The sequence below is a fragment of the Galeopterus variegatus genome, unplaced genomic scaffold, assembly GCF_000696425.1.
Source record: "Galeopterus variegatus unplaced genomic scaffold, G_variegatus-3.0.2 Scaffold1152, whole genome shotgun sequence".
NCBI lineage: Eukaryota > Metazoa > Chordata > Mammalia > Dermoptera > Cynocephalidae > Galeopterus > Galeopterus variegatus.
This window is the reverse complement of record NW_007727263.1, coordinates 85,644-104,518: the sequence shown is the minus strand read 5'-3', so window position 1 is coordinate 104,518 and position 18,875 is coordinate 85,644. Positions and strand designations below refer to the sequence as shown.

Sequence of the window (18,875 nt, the reverse complement as noted above, 5' to 3'; positions counted from 1 at the left end):
TTACCTGTTATTCAAAATCTCTGTGACAGAGAAAATGTGGTATCCGCTTCTCCCATTTAGGTGTTATGACCCAGAAGCAAGTTTTACTTTGTTTTTCAAAAAAAGTAAAAAGAAAGAGAGGACTCTCTCCTATCCCTACCCCTTGGATTTTCAACAACTCAGGTACTAATAACTTCTGTTCTACCTTTGGGATGCTCCATCGTGAGCCCCATTAAGGAACTGTGCTCATGATCAATGATGGTACCTGTGCTGCTTCCCTCCCTCTTCCAGGCACTGCTCATGGATCAGGGCACTCCTTCCCTTGTGCTGGACGGGGCCTCTGAAGTCTTGAGGGAGAGCACCACGCTGCCACTACCAGTCATTGAAGTTGGACCATTAGTTGAAGCCTAGTTGCCTAGATCTTTAGTACAGGAAAGTCCCGGATATTTACAACTTCTTGCTTGAGAAAAAGGAGTATGGCTTCTTTCTTTTAATGTTACCATTTAAAAAAAATACGTGTTTGAGTAAGGACTTTATGTTATTTTTGTAAATTATCCTATAATTTTATAGAGACTAAGAAAGTATTGTAGAACTAGAATAGTTAAACTTGTTAAGAGCATTACACATAACAGGCTAATCAAGAAGTATGATGTACAGTGGTGAATTGCTAATTTGACCTCAAGATTATGCAGCAGAAATAACATTATCTCCACTTATATAGAGCCTTTATCTGGAGGCATCTCTGAGTGCTTTTCCAACCATATATATTATTTTGTTTGTTATCTCAAACACTATCATTAAGACTATAAAATGTATTCCAGTAGAACTTATTATTTTCGGTTGCTTATAACTGGGGGGAAAGGGTAGGGCAGGTTGCATATTTTCTCCCATTCCTGATATTTGCACCAGGGTAAAATTTGGGAAAATGACCATTGTCTACATTTGGAAAGCCTGCTTCCATATAATGTTGTAAAAAGAAAGAAGGGGAAGGAGGGAACATTATTGCATCCCCTTAGGTCAGCCTGGACTATATTAACTTTAAGAACTGCCAACAGGGAAAGGCCCATTAGTCACTTCCTGGCTCTTCTACTGTGCACAATAGGAGAGCTGTCTTTCCTTTAGTAGAAACTTGACCTAGGGAATAGGAAAATGATCTGATCAAGTTCGACCTAACCACATTCCCTCCAAGGTTGCAGACAGCAGCACTCACGCTGTCATAGCCATGTGCAGTTGAAAATGCTATGCTGGTTGAGTTCCTGTGGGTTTAAGGAAATGGACAAAATTAGATTCAAGCCCAGGTGCCAGGTTTAACACACCCCTTCCCTTCCAGAAAGCACCAGCAAGATTATCACCACTAAAAGTAAAGGACAACACAATCTGTACTATCTAGACTATTAAAAACTTATTTTAAATGAACTCACCCACCCACTTAAACCCACTAAAAAAAATCAGCACTGTCTGTTTGCCGTAAGACCTCCAGAGAGGAGATCAGGGCCAACTTCCTGCTTAACCAGAGGGCTGCAGTATGTGAGGCAGTTGCCCTGGCTCTCAACACAGGAAGAGTGGTGTCTCCCTGCAGTGAGTATGAGCACACTGAACAGTCCAGGAGATAGCATTAATATTGGTTGTGAAGATGAATGATCAGCTCATGTCAAGGAGCAGATGGCTAAATGAGGTGCACAGGGAATGCCATCAGATTAAGGCTTGAAGAAACAGGAGAGAAAATAGCTCATGATATAAAAACTCCAAATATCGTCTCCTTAATGCAAATTTTTAAAATCAGAGTTTACATTATACAGTTAACTAGTGATGAGAAATGTAAGGAAATTACCGAATTAGTGGGCAGTGATTAACTCAGAAGTAAAATTATATCATCTAAATTGAAAAGTTATTTTATACAGCAGAGAGAAGATATTGCTAAAACCTTGCTCAGTCTGTCATATCCTAATTGAAATCTGTTCGGTTAATATGCCCTATCCTTCAGAGTGCATAGTTCATAATTTGGGAGGGCAGTATCAGTTAATCTAGTTATTTTTCCTGGTTCTTCCTTTGAATTCCAGTAAGACAGTGTATGGCATGTTCCCCATGGAATTGTGTGACACTCAGAAGAGTGGGTTTGAGTGTTCATTAACCTGTGAACTGTCAGGTCCCTTTGGAGAGTAGAAGGAGCAAGCCAATGCAAGGTTAATTCTTGTTTGTCGGAGATGAACTCTCCAGGGAGATAAAGAAGGTGAACAGGCCAAGATGCTCAAGACCTGCCTGGTGAAACTCTGCATGGTGTGCAGATGCCAGCTCTGTGTGGCCAGAAGGGAGGCTGCAGAGCAGTCTGGGCCATCTCTGCAGATCATTTCCTCTGGTCAGGAGAAAGTTTCCCAGTCAAGTGGGGGGCTGGCGTAAGTATAGAGGGTTAACTTCGTAACAAGGATTTAGAAGCAATATTAAAAGAAACTGCGAATGGTTTTCAATAGTTTCTGTGGATTTTTCCTTTTAAACAGGAAAGTAATATTGATTTCATGCATTTGTCTCTACTGGATGCAATGTTTCATTGAGTTGGAAGGCATTTGCTTTTGCTTGTATTTGTGCACATGTGCATAGGCACGTTCCTAGCCATAAGGCAAGGGTATTTGTTATTCTCCAGTGTAAATGTCTCATGGACCTATAATTGTACTGACATTCAAGAGTTGAACTGAACAGTACCTGGTTTGATTTTTCTAAGTAAATAAAATCTGGGTTCTACTTAATCCTCTGGGAAGTGACATCTCCTTAATTTTGTTGTAATTCTAGGCTCAGTTGGAGCTAGCCCTAAGGAACAAGTACAGGGTCTGAAGTCAGGTTCAAAGTCTCCTTGAGTTCATGTCCTGGTACACTGTATGTTTAAATGATGTATCTTATTCTGTTATCCTTGGATTGGTTCTGATGGATGCTCATTATCAACAGATTTTCTTTATTTTTGCCCTTAGGTATATTCGAATAGTTGGGACACACAACACAGTGAACAAGATTTTTCACATTGTGGCTTTTGAATGTATGTTTACGAACAAAACCTTCACTCTTGAGAAAGGGCTGATAGGTAAGTATTACAATTACATTTTTTGTATATATACTTAGATACTTTATATTCAAATATTTTGTCATTCCATTAAATCATCTTAATCAGCTCTGACTGAAGAGTCTGGTTGATTTGAATTTCTTATAATTGAGTAACATAGGGGATGATTTACATTATTAGAAGTAGCCAAAATAGTAATTCCAATAAACTTAAAAGAAATAATATACATATTGTACCAGTAGTTAAGAATTGAAAACATTTTAGTGATTCATTTAGATTTGCTATGTAGGGAATCCTTATGATAGTCAAGTACAGCCTTTCATATCAAAGGCTATTCTATATTTAATGGTGGGTGAGATTAGGGAAGGAATCTGCATAATATTGATTGGATGTTCATACTTTCCAAGGCTATGCAGGTATTTTGGCCTTTGATTTGATATGAATGGTGTGCTCAGCTGTGATAATATCTTCTTTTAGTGGATATATCAGTCCATATTTGCCCTGTTTAGCCAAGTTCACCTCAAGAAAGTGCCCAGATATAATTTAAATAAGAAGAGAGTGACTAAATTGTTAATTGCAAAAGTCAGGTTATTTGGGTGGGAAATACTGCCTGAGCTTTTCAGAGGGAATTTTAAATTTTGGTTTAGTTATTTGGTTGTTTTCTGTCGTGTTTTGCTTTTGTTTTACATAATGTTTGCTCTAGTTATTGTGTACAGTCCTTCCCATGTATTGATATTCAAGATATCATGAATGGCTTTTCCCATCCAGACTGGTTAGTCATCTTCTCTTTTTCCCATGCCTGTGGTTTTTGCTTACCTCCTGTGAAGATCATAGTTAGACTAAATAGATCATTGAATCTGTGCCTTAACTGCAACTTCCTTTGAGAAGGGACACCCCTGCCTTGCTGTAGCTAAAATAGAATTCTTTGCCTTTACAAGGTATTCAGTCTCCTCTCCTTCTTAATGTCTGCCATGTTGAGACATGTGTCCATATTGACACGTCCTAAAAATATGGTAATGACTAGAATGAGAAAAATTTGTGTAACTTGCAAATGTTTACTAATTCTTTGAATGGTCATCACCTAAATTTCCCTAACACCTGCTGTGTGCAAAACATAATCCTTTACTTATGGAAATTTGGGAAAGTAATATTAACGAAGTAGCAGGAGTGGACATTTTTCCAATGTATAGAGTGCTTTTAGAGCCTCGTTAAAATAATTACTTTGGTTTTAACTTTGTTATGGATGTAATTTTTAATATTAAATATAAATATTAATAACTTTAGTGACTTTTAAGCAGTTTGCAAGTTAACAAGTTTGGAGTGTTACCTGATACTATCGTTTTTTAATATTGTAAGCTGTATAGAATTGTGCTTATGGCGGGTTGTGGGGAGGGTACTCTTTTTTACCTGCCTCCCAGGTTCTTCTATAGGCTGTAGGCTTCACTGTGTATGTGATTGGATAGTTAGGAGAGTCCTTACTGAGAAGGATCTTAGAAACGACTATCCTTCATAGTCACAAGATGTGTAGCATTTGGTTACTCATTTCAGCCCTGTGTACTGCATTTTTGAATATGCTGCATGGAACTTGTCATATACTTAAATCAGTCCCCCCTTCTTACTGGAGGAAGAACAAGTTTGTGGACTCTGTAATTGTTTAAGAAACAGGCATATCTGGCGTGAGAGGCCATTACAAGAATGAAACTCAGGATTGGTTGTAATGAGAAATGCTGCTGTTGGTCTACATGTTTTGTCCAAGCTGAAGTAGTCAGCATTATCAGAAGCCATAATAGTCTCAGGCATGTCAGGGCATGAAAGAAGATTGCAGAGATGCAAGAAGTGTTTTTGGTGTCTGGTCAAACACTTTTCTTCAAGGCCTTTTTTATGATGCTCTTAAGTTTGACTGCAAAGATCACTGCAGTCATCTCCCTCTCTGTCATCATCCCTCAACTGATTAGGAGCAGTGGTGCAGGTAGGCATATATGTGGGTACAATTGTTGGCAGATGGCCTGCAGTGAGATCTCCTCCTCAAGACCATGTTCACAGCTCAGAGCTGTCCTATGCTGAGCAGACAGAGAGGTGATATGAGTCCTGAGGGAGTGCAGGGGGATTTCATTTTCCTCTGTCTGACCTTGCAGCTCTGCTTAGCTTACAGGGGTGTTTGAAATAGTAATGGCCAGCTTTCTGTATTATCACAGGTATGTTTTAGCAGCACACAGGCCACAGCCAGCACACTCTACAGGAACCTCCCAGAAAGGAGTGGTCCTCTAGTGGGGGCACAGGTATGTCAGTACCACCCAGAGTTAATTTAAAATTTAGATGCCTACTTTTTATTCTTTCCTGTATCCTGTAAAATATACACTCCCTGCTTGAGAACCACTGATGTATACTCCACATTTTCATGGGAAAAAAAAATAAAAAAAACTAAAATAGTGTCATTATGTATCAAAGCCTACTTTTATGTTTCTAGATTCAGAACTTTTTTCTTTCACAGTTCCTGGTCTTCCTTTCGTAGTCAAGCTCCTCTAATTATTCTTCTGTAGGCCTTAAAAATGACTGAAAATATTTGCATTTTTTAAAATTAGATTTTTATGTTATTATTTAAAATGAAGAGTGATGCCAGGAAATAACATATATAAAAATAACAGAATAATATTCTGTTGTAAAACATGGATGAACTTAGAGAAAATTACGTTAAGTGAAATAAGCCAGGCACAGAGAGAGAAATAACACATGTACTTACTTATATGTGGGAGCAAATAAATAAACAAAGAAAAAAAAGATACAACAATCACAATAATACATTGAACTTTTTTTTTTTTTCCTTTTTTTGTCTTTTTTACTGACCGGTAATGGGATCGCAACCCTTGGTGTTGCTCCCGCACCACGCTCAGCCAGTGAGCGGGAACCGGTCTCCACATAGGATCCGAACCCTTAGCGGGAGTGCCGCCATGCTCCCAAGCGGCACACTCTCCAGTGCGCCACCGGGCCGGCCCATACATTGAACTTTTTAAGAGAAGAAACAGAACTAAGGTTGCCAGAGTTGGGAAAGGGGGAGAGAAAGGGTGGAAAGGGAGGAATTGTAAAAGGCCACAAAAATCAATTACATTGTGTAATGTTGAGTATACTAATTATCCTGATTTGAACATCACATATTGCACACTGGTATTGATATTCAATGCCAAATATGTACAATCAACTATGTTCCAGTTTAAAATAAATAAATAAATAAATATTAAAAAAATAATAATAACCACAAAAGCTATAGGAGATTTTTGTTTTCTTTTCCTACTGAAGAGTTCTTCCCCATTTTTGATAGTAGCATGTCACTCCTTCACTTGCACAGATTCATGGGGATGCTCTGAAGTCCTCCAGGTTCATATATCTGTGGGAACAGGCCCCAGCTTCACCAGTATTGGGCACTTCTTCCACTTTTGCTGCTGCCGCTACAGCCCCTTCTCATTAGTTGACTGCTTCTGGATTTTTCTGGGATGTTTTCTCTCCTGGGAGAGTCATCCTGTGATGACTATCTCCTCTGTGTTAGGAGGCATTTGTAGGAAATCCTAACCTATCTTCCCAGTGCGTGGAAGGAGTAATTAGAATAGATGTGACTGCTATTTTAGAAATGTTCAACCTCCCAAAGAATGTGTCTGCTTTGTCTTAGCACTCCACTTTGTGATACGTGCATAGCATCTGCCAAGTCCTTCTATTTTGTCATAATGAATGCCAAATATTCCTTTTCATTTAATCTTGTGTTTAAATTCACTTCGTTGAATACCCTACTTGTTCTTCAAGTAGAGAGAATAGTACCTATCACCTGGCTTAAACAACTCTCAACTCATAGCCAACCTAGTTTTATCTGTATGTGACCTACTTCCTCCCCATCAGATTATTTTGAAGCTAATCCCAGACATTTGATCATTTCACCCATAAATATTTTATTATGTATCTCTAAAAGTAAGGCCTCCTTTTTGTAGCCATAATCACAATACCATTATAGCGCCCCCACATTGAACAGTAGTTCCTTAAGAGTATTAAATATCCGGTCAGTGTTCAAATTTCCCTAATGTTTTCAAAGTCTGGAGTGAGAGTATGTGTTTTTATAGATTGTTTAAATCAGAATTCAGATAAGGTCCATATTATGCCAATAGCTGGTAAGACTCTTAAGTCTCTTTAAATCTATAGGTTCCCTTCCATTTGTCTATCTATCTCTTTTTTTCTCTCTCTCTCATTACAATTTATTTGTTGAAGAAACTAGGTTTTTGTCCTATAGGGTTTCTCACAGCCTAGATTTTAGTCATTGATGTTTATACATTGCATTTCTTGTGACTTAGTAGTTACTTAGAAGCTTGATCAGATTCAGCTATTATTTTTTGGTGATAATGCTCTGTAGATAGTGTTATGTGTATCTATTAAGAAACACAGAAAATCTTTGGTTGTCTTTTAGATTTTCATCATTTGGCATTACAAAATGGTTACATTCTAATTCTGCTATGCCTTCATTTTGTAGCTAGAAAGAGAAAATTTCCCTCAACACTCATTTGGTAATCCTGAAATACAATTTTCCCAGGAAAAGAAGGATAAATGTTAGTTTCTTTCCCTTTATTTACCAGTTTTCAAAATAAAGAAGTGGGTTTCTAGCGTCCTCCGTAGATGGCCAATGAGGTTTGTTGGTAGGTTTTATTAAGCGGAGTTAGGTACATATCATCTTGAATTTATGGGATTGAACACATTTGATATCTGTTAATCACTTGCACTTAATATTATTAATATTCAAGTTGTCCTATCTTTAACCTCTTGTAATTGGTTCTGGAGTCTTTTTGACATGATTTCAGTTGTCCTTACCAGTTCTTTGTTTTCTGGCATGACAAGATTTAGCAGGTCTGTCTTGTACGTTTCCTGCCATTGATCTGGAATCAGCCATTTTCAAGAAGCCTTGTGTTTAGTGGCAGGTTGTGTTTAGTAGAAAATAACATTTGGAAACCTCAGTGCAGTCACTGTAGATGATCCTTGCTACTGTGTTTGTCACTGTTTTTAGGCCTTTTGGTAGACAGAACTACAAAATACATGAACATATACTTTATTTATGTCACATATTTAACAGATAAAATTTATTATGAGTGTATGCTGACACTTCTAATTCAGATTCAGTACTACAAGGTTCTTGTTTAGCCTTTCAATCTTTCTTTTATCTCTCCTTTTCTCCATACTGAAAATCTTGGTTACCAGTAATACAGCACAACAATTCATTTACTTTATTCCCAGTACATACAAAATAGTCTTAGAATAACAGTAGCAGTGCTATTGTGAGCCATATAATTACTAAAATAGTTTAAGATTTTTGCAGTTATTTTTTGAGTCCTTACGGTATGTCCCACTAGATATGTACAGTAAAATGACATGTTTAAAGTCACTTGAAATAATTCTCTGTGTGGTTATGCCACCATTTCAGTGTACAGTTATGTTCATCTGTTCCATTTTGCTTTCAATACTTAGGGATTGCCTTTTTAGAATTTTGTTATATAATTATGTGAAATGCTTCCAAAATCAAATCTATAAAAGAGCTGTATTTAGAGAAATTAGGCTTCTATTCCTGTCCCCTCAACCCCTGTTAGTAATCTCTTTTTCCCCTTTAGTTTTTTGGGTTTTCATTCCATTTTTTAAAATGAGGGAAAATTATTTATTTATTTATTTATTTATATTTTGTTTCCCCCTTAACCTTCTTAAATAATTGGTAGCCTACTATATACTATACATATATTTCTTCACCTTGCTTTTCTGTACTTAACACTTATCCCGGAGCTAGCTATATAGAAAGATATTATTCATTCTTTTTTATAGCTGTGTGGTACTCACTAGTATAGATATATCATAGTTTATTCAACCATTTCTCTACTGATGAACTGTTTGGGTTGTTTTCAGTCTTTTGCTCCTACAAATAGTGCTATTGCTTTGTGTATAAGTCTTTTCCTGTTTTTGCCAGTTTATCTTTGGGATAGATTCCCAGAAGAGGCATCATATGATCAAAGGGTAAATGCACATATGATACTGCTAGATATTGCTGAATTCACCTTCATAGGGATTATACCATTTTAAAATTCTCACTGGGATTGTATGATAAAGACTGTTTCTTCACAGCCTTGCCAATGGAGCATATTGTCAAACTTGCATTTTTGCCAGTTTGATAAGTGAGAAATGGTATCTTAGTGCATTTTTAACTGAATTTCTCTTATGAGAGAAATTGAGCATCATTTCATATGTTTAAGGGCCATTTGCATATCTTCTTTCTTAAATAGCTGTTTTCCTCTTATGAGTCTTCTAGATGAATAGAGGGTATGCTTTTAGTAAGACTTCGGGGAGCAATAAACACTTTACACTGATATTAAAGTATGGTATTCAGCATTACAAGAGTCTGGTTTTCTTCTTAACGTCTCCTGGTTCTTCTTGAAAATATAAGCTCTCTTAAGTCCCTCTCATCCTTATCCTTGGCTCTACCTCTCTGCTTAAGAGATGGTAGCTACAGCATGGAGCTCTAGGCCCCAAATTCAAGATTCTTTAACCCTTTCAAAGAATGGGAAGAAGATCCTATTATTACCTTTAGGCCATAAAGTATTACCTCTGTGTCTGCCAGCATGGATCAAGGAAGACTGGTAGCTTTTTGTTCTGGTTTCTTGATATTTATAATTGACCTAGGGCAGCCAAAACAGCATAAGCACAGGAACTCTGCATTGTTGAAGCTGTCGGACCACTCACTGCTGCCACCACCTCTGGAACTGCTGTCTGAACAGGAATACTGGAGCCCATATTCCTCTGCTGCTACCTTCGGTACCACCAGAAACAGAGAGAAAAGAACATATTTTCTTCCTTCCTCCCATCTTCCAGTCTCCCAGCAGTTTCTCTGTTGGCAGAACCAAAAGCCAAGATAGTAAGGGGAATCTGGGAACTGTAGTTTGCAAAGGTATAGCCTCTGTGATGCAATGTAGAGCAAGAGAAGGAATGGAGTTGAAAGCAAACAAGACTGGCACAAAGGCAGAAAGGCAGGCAGTGTAAAAGGGCCTTCTTCTGACAGGAGAATTGCCATCTAATTCAGAGTGGCAAGGCAAGCACATTGGCAAGGCACGGAAATATGTGGCAGGGAGAACAACAGGCAGAGACACAGACAGAGTGTGGGGACAGCTGGCTATAGAGGAACCCAACTTGTTTTCCTGCCTCATAAGATAAAGCTTCATGAAGAATGGTGTTTTGAGCTGGGCCTTGAAGAAGTAAGTAAATATTATGGAGCATTACAAAAGTGCTAATATAGGTAGCAACAAAAATAAATGACACTTGTTTCCCTCAGAGGAACTGAAGGTAGTCTGTGGTTGTTACCGACATTTAAAAGTATTTTGAGATTGTAACAGTGTGTTTAGAATGCCATAAAATTTCTGGGAAAGTAAACAGTTGGAAATCTGGGCTGTGAAGGGCTTTTGGCATCCACTGAACTAGGAATATAGTATGACTTCTGTGCTTTGCAAATGTGTTTAGAAAAATAAATGTTCTCTGTAGTAGAAACAGAGATTTGAGAGTGGGGTTGTTCATTAGTGGATGAAAGGGTTAGAGTGTGGCAAATAAGTAAGCTTCCTGGCTTGGCAGAAGGGCCCCAAAGGCCTTAAAGCAGATAGATTCCTAGAATGGCACTACTGAGTCTGGACTAGTCCAGACCAGGAACCATGCTTTTCCCAGACCTATTTCTCTAACCATATACTAAGCCTGGTTCTAATTGTTGGTGAAACTTAACTTCTTTATCTACTGTACATTACTTGGCATTAAGCAGACATTTATTAACAGGCTGCCAAGTGTATCTTAGGCATTGGGGAGAGAAAAATACACAGGTGTAGTTTCTACCCTGGAGGATTCTATGAGCTAATAAAGAAGAAAGACACTTAAAATGAAGGTGACAACACAGTAAAATAAGTCATATATTGGGATATTTCAGCAGATGTTATAGTAACGCTGAGCAGGTTGGTGCCTGAGCTGGAGAATGGTGTCAGGGAAGACCTCCCAATGGAGAGAATGAATTGGGTCAGTTCTTAAAGAGAGGAAGACAGAGGAAGCACAGGGGAAGATCACAGAATATGCTCCGCATGTGCAAAGGCTTATCTATCTCTGACCCACTCCACAGCCAGAGCCCTTCCAGTGGACCACTTTGCATCTGGTGGGGGGATTGGAGTAGGAGTTAGTTAGTTGTTGTTGTTGTTGTTGTTGTTTTCCTTTTTGTCTTTTTTACTGACTGGTAACGGGATCGCAACCCTCGGTGTCACGCCCGTACCGGGGACCAGCAATGGGATCGCAACCCTCAGTGTTGCGCCCGCACCACGCTCAGCCAGTGAGCGGGAACCAGTCTCCACATGGGATCCAAACCCTCGGCGGGAGCGCCTCCGCACTCCCAAGCAGCGCACTCTCCAGTGTGCCACCGGGCCGGCCCAGGAGTTAGTTATTTGTATCTTTCCATTTCCCTTGGAGAAGATAAAGCATCATTTTCTCACAAGACATTAGTTTTACAAAAATTCAGATAAATACCCTACAATAATGCATACAGAGTATAATAGTTTGTTTTCCACCCTGGGTTGCCCATGTTCTCAAACAAGAGTGGGATACAGTTCTGATGTGGGGGATAGTCAGAGGGGAGCAGGGAGGTGTGGCTAGAAAATGAATTCCTCACCGTCATTTAGGATTCTTATCTTAGTGTGTGGTCACTTCTATACATATGTATCCTTTCATTATCCTTTTAGAATACAGACTGCGTGAAAAAAGTGTTTACTGCTCTCATTTTATAGGATTTACTCCTGCATTTTACAGGATTGAATTTTTGGGGTTCTACTTACATATCCCCTCATTATAGCAGGGATATATAGATACAACTTGTGTGTGTGTGTGTGTGTGTGTGTCCAGGTAAATGTAAATGTCCCTTTCAAAATAAGGGACATCTAGGAGGATATATCCAGCATTATAGAGCAATATTGTTTTCTCACAAGCCATTGTTCTACCTCAAACTGGCAGGCTATGAATGGGCAAGGTGTTTCTCTGGCACTGACTGTGAAAGATACTCTGGTGGTCATGGGTTTGTAAAATCTAATTTTGTTAGCTTAGTCCTTAACCCAGCACCCCATCCTCCATCCCAAAACCTGGTAGGTAATTTTTATATTTAATATTTTGTATAGCTATTACAAATACAAAGGGACTTCAAAAAGTTTGTGGAAAAATGGAATTAAGAAATAAAAATTAAAAACTTAAATTTTATTTCTGAACATAAGCTCCATCAAGTTCAAGACATTTTTGTAACCAATGATATCAGCTATTTAATTTATCCCTAAAGAACTGAGGGTCCTGGAAATTTAACCATATCAGTGTAGTCTTTTATATATTATTAACTGAAGAAAAATGGGTGCCCTTTAAAGATTTTTTTTTTAGATTAGGAAGCAAAAGAAATCAGAAGAAGCCCAATCAGGACTGTAAGGTGGCTGCCTAATGATTTCCCATCAGAACTCTCACAAAACTGCCCTTGTTTGATGAGAGGAATGAGCAGGAGCATTGTGGTAGAGAAGGACTCTCTGGTGAAGCTTTCTTGGGCATTTTTCTGCTAAAGCTTTGGCTAACTTTCCCCAAACACTCTCATAGTAAGCAGATGATATCGTTCTTTGGCTCTCCAGAAAGTCAACAAGCAAAATGTCTTGAGCCTCCCTTAAATCTGTTACCACAACCTTTTCTCTTGACCGATCATCTTTGGCTTTGACTGGACCACTTACATCTCTTGGTAGCTGTGGCTTTGATTGTGCTTTGTCTTCAGGATCATACTGGTAAAGCCATGTTTCATCTCTTGTTACGGTTGTTCAAAGAAATGCTTCAGGATCTTGATCCCACTTGTTTAAAATTCCCATTGAAATCTCTGCTCTTGTCTGATTTGGGCACAAAAGTGTTGGCACTCATAGAGTGAAAAGTTGGCTCATCTTAATTTTTCAATCAGAATTGAGTAAACTGAATCAATTGAGATGTCTCTGGTATTGGCTATTATTTCTGCTATTAATCATTGGTCCTTTTCAGTTAGGGCATGAATAAGATTAATTTTTTCCTCAGAAATTGATGTAGTTGGTCTGCTACTTTGGGGTTTATCTTCAACATGGTCTTATCCTTTCTTAAAGCAAGTTATCCATTTGTAAACTGCTGATTTCTTTGGGGCATTGTTCCCGTAAACTTTTAATAAAGCATCAGTGATTTCACCTTTCTTTCACCTGAGTTTCACCCATAAATTTGATGTTTGTTCTTGCTTCAGTTTTAGCAGAGTTCATGTTGCTTTAAGAAGTGCTGTTTCCAACTGGTGTCTTATCGTTCTTAGTGCCTTAGACTAGATCCTGTTTGTCCTTGTTACAAGTTAGGATGAGTTTATTTTGGTGCAAAACAAATTTGAAATCCGTGCATAGTTTTTTCATAATATACATTTTCCATTAACTTTTTGAAGACCCCTGATAATATATTCTTATTTCCTTCCTTTTTATTAAAAAAAGTAGCACATATTTGCATAACTTTTTTCAATTAACAATGTTTTTAGGAGGTTTTTCCTTACTAGTACATATAGAGCTTTCTTGTTCTTTTTTACATTTGTGTAGTACTCCATTGAACAAAGGTGCCATCGTTTACTTAACCGTTCTCCTCCGATAGACACGTGAGTGTTTTCAGTCTCTTACTATCAATAACAATTTTATAATCACCCATTCTCCCATTGTATGAACAGTGAGGTTTAATCAGAGATGGGTGCAATAAAGCCTAAAGCAAAAATTACCATTATGACCCCCAGGGCTGGCTACATAACTTGTAGACACAGTGAAAAATGAAAATGTGGGACCCTTTGTTCAAAAAGCAGGAGAAAAGTTCCATTAAAAGCTTTAAAAAATTCTCGGCTGGGTGGTTAGCTCACCTAGTTAGAGCACACAGCATTGATAACACCAAGGTCAACGATTTGGATTACCATATTGGCCAGCTGCCAAAAAACAAAATTTTTTTTTTCCTTTCTTCTGCAGTTTCTCTCTCAACTTAGCATAGTGTTTTTTACTTGCTATTTAATGTCATTCTAAATAAAGAAAAATTAAACTTTTAAGTTATTAGCATGAATTTTACCATTCACTTTTATATTATGCGGTGGTGGTTTTAAATACAAACATAAGATATTTATCTCATATGAAGAATCACCAAAATTATACAGTTCACATTTGTTAGGTCATACGTGTATATGAATTTAGTTCTTACTAGAACAGTGGAAGTGCTGCACAAAACTGAACTGTTTTTATTTCCTTTCTTGATATATGTGAATTCTCCCAACACTCTCTACCTTTGGCTTGTTGATGAATAAGGACTTAAGGGACAACTACTATGCTTTGCCTTCCCTTTTCCTTTCTTTCTATGTCATTATTTTTAGCACGTGTAGTTTGCTAATATAGAAAAATAACAAAAGTGAAAAAGGATATGATAGAGTTCCTCAGTCATTAGTTCTTCTTGGAATGCCTTTGCCTTCTTTCTACCTTTGAAGCAAGTTCTAGTTCAAAGGGAAAGTGTCCTCTTGGGACTGTCAACAGTTCTGCTTACTCAGTCATAGACATAGAACATTTAACTTGTACTTAATTTGAGTCTCACAACTCCCATGTGTTGTGAGTCCACTGGAATTCTGTGCTCATAGGGCATCATGAACATATATACAAGTTAGGACAGCAAGGAATGATGGACACGCATATTTTATGTATTTCCTCTGCTCATGGGCTTGCTCCATTGTCCTTGGACCTTACCCTTGGCCTTGTTGTTATCACCACCACACTCTCCCAAGTGAGCTATGGGCCGGCCCCTGCCCTGGAAATTCTGATGGCAGTGGGAAGCAGGAACAGGGGGCTGGGGGTTGTAGGGTGGAGAACAAGAAGTAGGTATAATAAATATTGGAGAAAAGAAATATCATTATTAGCAGATGTGATAGGATAATGTACCCAAGGAAGTGGACTGAAAAAAATATTAGAACTAATAAGAAAGAACTCTAAGGAAGGTAGCCAGACTCCACAATATTTAAAAAAAAAAAGAAAAATCAATGATTTTCTCAATTCCCTGCAATAACCAGTTAGAAAGTATAATGGGGAAAGAATTCTATTCCATTCATAATAGCAATAAAATTGTAAAATACTTAGAAACAATCCATGAGCCACACTTCTCCTTTATACCTAGTCTATCCCTAGCCCTATTACCAAGGATCATCCATCCCTTATCCGCCTCATACTATTAGAGATGAGATAAGGTTCAGGAACGAAGGTGGGAGGCAGTATGATGGTGTGTGCTCACAAATAGTGTGGCTTGACTACAAGGTGAGCATGGCAGGGAGATCTGCTGGAATTTTTAAACATATTTTCTTCCAACAAACAACAAATACTTACATGGGAATAAAGTTAGTAAATCCACAAATTTTAATGTAAAGAAACTATAACTCCTTTAGGAAGCACTCAATAATGGAAAGACATATTCCTGGACAGGAAAATTTTACAGTATAACAATGTTGGTTCTTCCCATCTTAACCTACAAATCACAGTTGTGTTTTTTTTAAAAGAAACTTTGACTAAGTTAATTTTTTTTAATTTCCAAGAGAATGAATAAATGGAAATACTCTCCCACTCCCACCCTAGCCCAAAAAAACCCTGAAAAAATAAAAAGAAAAAAGAATGAAGGAGAGGTTTATTACCACGAGCTATGAAAATCAGTACTGCATACTAAAGTAGTAAGGTATTAATGCAAGAATAAACTGGTAGATAAATTAAGCAATCACCCAAACTATGAATTAGATCCCAGTATGTGTGAGAATATAGTGCATGATACAGATGACATTTCACAGCAGTTAAGAACAGAAGGGTAATACAGCAAATGATGCTGATTCAGTTGACAATTAAAAACAGTTGCATGAAATTCTTTCCTCATACCATACACCAAAATAGTTTCTTGTTGAAGAGTTACATTTTACACTGTTACTGTAATTCAAAAGAACTGAGCTAATAATAAGTATTTATCTGATCTCAAGGTGAGGAATGACTTCCTCAGCATAAAAGCAAAGGCAGAAACCATAAACAGAATTCAAAGGTGTTTGACAACTGAGAAAAAGTAATTGCAACATACATGACAATGAGTTATTGTCTGTAACATATAAGTACAAAGAAGTAAGAAAAAAATATGAATCCCCAATATAAAATATATTCAACAGCAATTTATTAAAAAAGAAAAAAAAAACATAGTAGTCAATAAAGTGGAAAGAGTTTGGCCTCACTAACAAAGAAATGCACGTTGAAACAAGATACTGTTTTTTGGCTTGTTTAATTGGCAGATTTTTATATTTTTTATTTACATAAGTAATATAACAATAATTTTTCATCAAAAACCAAACAATACATAAGCATATACAGTAAAATAAAATATTTTTATGTTTTAACTTTGTCAGCCTAGTTATTACCAAAATTGAGTATCTTTTTGTGTTTCTTGGTTGTTTCTACTTTTCTTTGAATTACTTATTCCTTTTCTTTGCCAACTTTTCTTTTTGATTGCTTATATTTTTCATTATTAATTTGTAGATTATGAATATATATTCTTTGCCTTTTATATAGGTTTCAGATATCATCTTCTAGACTGTTAGTTTCCTTTTAACTTTGTTTATTTTGTCTGTTGTACAGGGGTTTTTAATTTTGAGTTGGTCATATCTGTCAGTCATTTCTTGCTTCTGGATTTTGTGACTTGCTTGGAAACTCCCTCTCTAGCCCAAAATATAAAAATATGCTACTCTGCAGTAGTTGTAATTGGTTGGTTATTGTTTTGTTATTGGGAGAGAGAGAGTGTGTGTGTTCAGTATTTAGCTCTTTAAAATTTCTTTTGTGTTTGGTCTGAGGTAGGGGTTCAACTTATTTCCAAAATATGTCGCTGTTGTCTTGATATCACTTAATTATTAATTGTCTCATCCTTTCCTTCATTGATGTAAAATATGGATTTGTATTTCTATTCTAGCTTCTGTGTCACATTGTTTAAGTCACTACAGCTTTGTAATCTATTTTTCTATCTAGTACTGCAAATCTACACACAGTTATTCTTCTTCTAAATTTTCTTTCTTTTTTTTTTTTTTTTCCTTTTTGTCTTTTTTCGTGTCTGGCAACGGATCGCAACCCTCAGTGTCGTGCCCGCACCGAACCGGGACCGGCAACGGGATCGCATACCTCGGTGCTGCGCCCACACCTCGCTCAGCCAGTGAGCGGGAACCGGTCTGTATGTGGGATCTGAACCCTCGGCGGGAGCGCCACCGCGCTCCCAAGCGGCGCACTGTAGCAGTGCGCCACCGGGCCGGCCCTTCTTCTAAATTTTCTAGGCTATTCTTTCAAATTTCCTTTTCCAATGAACATAAAAGTCAACTTGTCAAATTTCATTTTCAAATTCTGTTGGCAAAGGTGTTTTAAATGAAAATGCTTAGTATTAGTGAGGCTTTTGTAAAATAGGCAGTCTCATATGCTGCTGAGATATGGATGGTACAAGTTTTCTAGAGGGTAATTTGGCAATATCTATGAAGAGTTTTTAAAATACCTCTTGATCTACTACTTCTACCTTTAGTAATTTATCCTAAGGAGATATTCAGGAATAGCATTTCTTCTACGTGAATGTTCAGTACAGTGTTGTTGTTGACAACCAAAAAAGGGAAAGGACTACAAATGTCCAACAATAAGGGCATAATGAAATAAATTATGGCACATTTACACATCAACATTCATGTATAGCCATTCATAACATGGGAAAACGCCCATAATGTAACTTAAAATAGAAGTAGGATACCATATTTATATTTATAGCCTGATTGATGCCAGTATTTTTAAAATTAAAGATAATATATGTGTATTTATATTTGCATGTACTAATTTACTAGGGCCACCATAAAAATAATACCACAGACTGGGTGGCTTAAATGATAGAAATTAATTTTCTTATAGTTTTGGGGACTGGAAATCCACGATTAAGGTATTGGCAGTTTTGGTTTCTCCTAAGGCCTCTCTCTTTGGCATATAGATAGCCACCTTCTTGCTGTGTCTCACGTGGTCTTTTCTCTGAGCACACCCCTGGTGTCTCTTCCTCTTATAAGAACATGAGTCATATTGGATTAGGGCCCCACCCATATGACCTCTTTTAACCTTAATTACCTTTTTAAAGGTCCTATCTCCAAATACAGTCACATTCTAAGGTACTGGGGGTGAGAGCTTCAACATATGAATTCTGGGGGGAGACACAGTACAGTTCATAATAGCGCATTAAAAAGAATATAAGCAAGAACATCAAAATGTTAAGAGGTTTTTTAGATGGTGAGATTAAGGTGATTTTTTAAAATTATATTTTTCTGTATTTATATATTTTCTCCAGTGAATATGTATTACTTTTACAATCTGAAAAAAGTGAATGTTTCTTTTTCTAATGAATAACTATTTCCACATTGCCTGCTTCACTTGAGAGGCAAGGCTCAGTGGACAGGGCTAGCAGCAGCGCTCTCTGTGTACCTTGGCACCACTCATACGAGCTCCCAAGTGGCCCGCTGAATGAAGAAAAGTCCCGTTTTTAGGTGAGATAAGGGCATTCCTTCATGAAGTATAGTGATTTGCCTGATGATTCTATTGAATAAATCAAGAGTCCTTGAGAATCTGGATGAAAGATGCCAAATAAGAAAGAGCCTATCCTGTGAGTTTCCATTTGTGTGCAATTCTAGATAATGCCAACTAACTTGTAGTGACAGAAAGCAGATCCATGACTCTCTGAGGCGGGTGGGGGTGGGGGG

At 37.5% G+C, this 18,875-nt stretch overlaps 1 protein-coding gene across 1 annotated transcript in view; it reads left to right on the top strand.

Annotated features, from left to right (window-relative positions):
* The window catches only part of LOC103592449 (BTB/POZ domain-containing protein 9), a 349,068-nt gene that overhangs the window by 275,568 nt on the left and 54,625 nt on the right, over positions 1 to 18,875 (top strand). Inside the window, exon 7 of the mRNA XM_008575183.1 lies at positions 2,940 to 3,049. Within this exon, the coding sequence (XP_008573405.1) occupies positions 2,940 to 3,049 (110 nt within the window). The remainder of the gene's footprint in view (positions 1 to 2,939; positions 3,050 to 18,875) is intronic.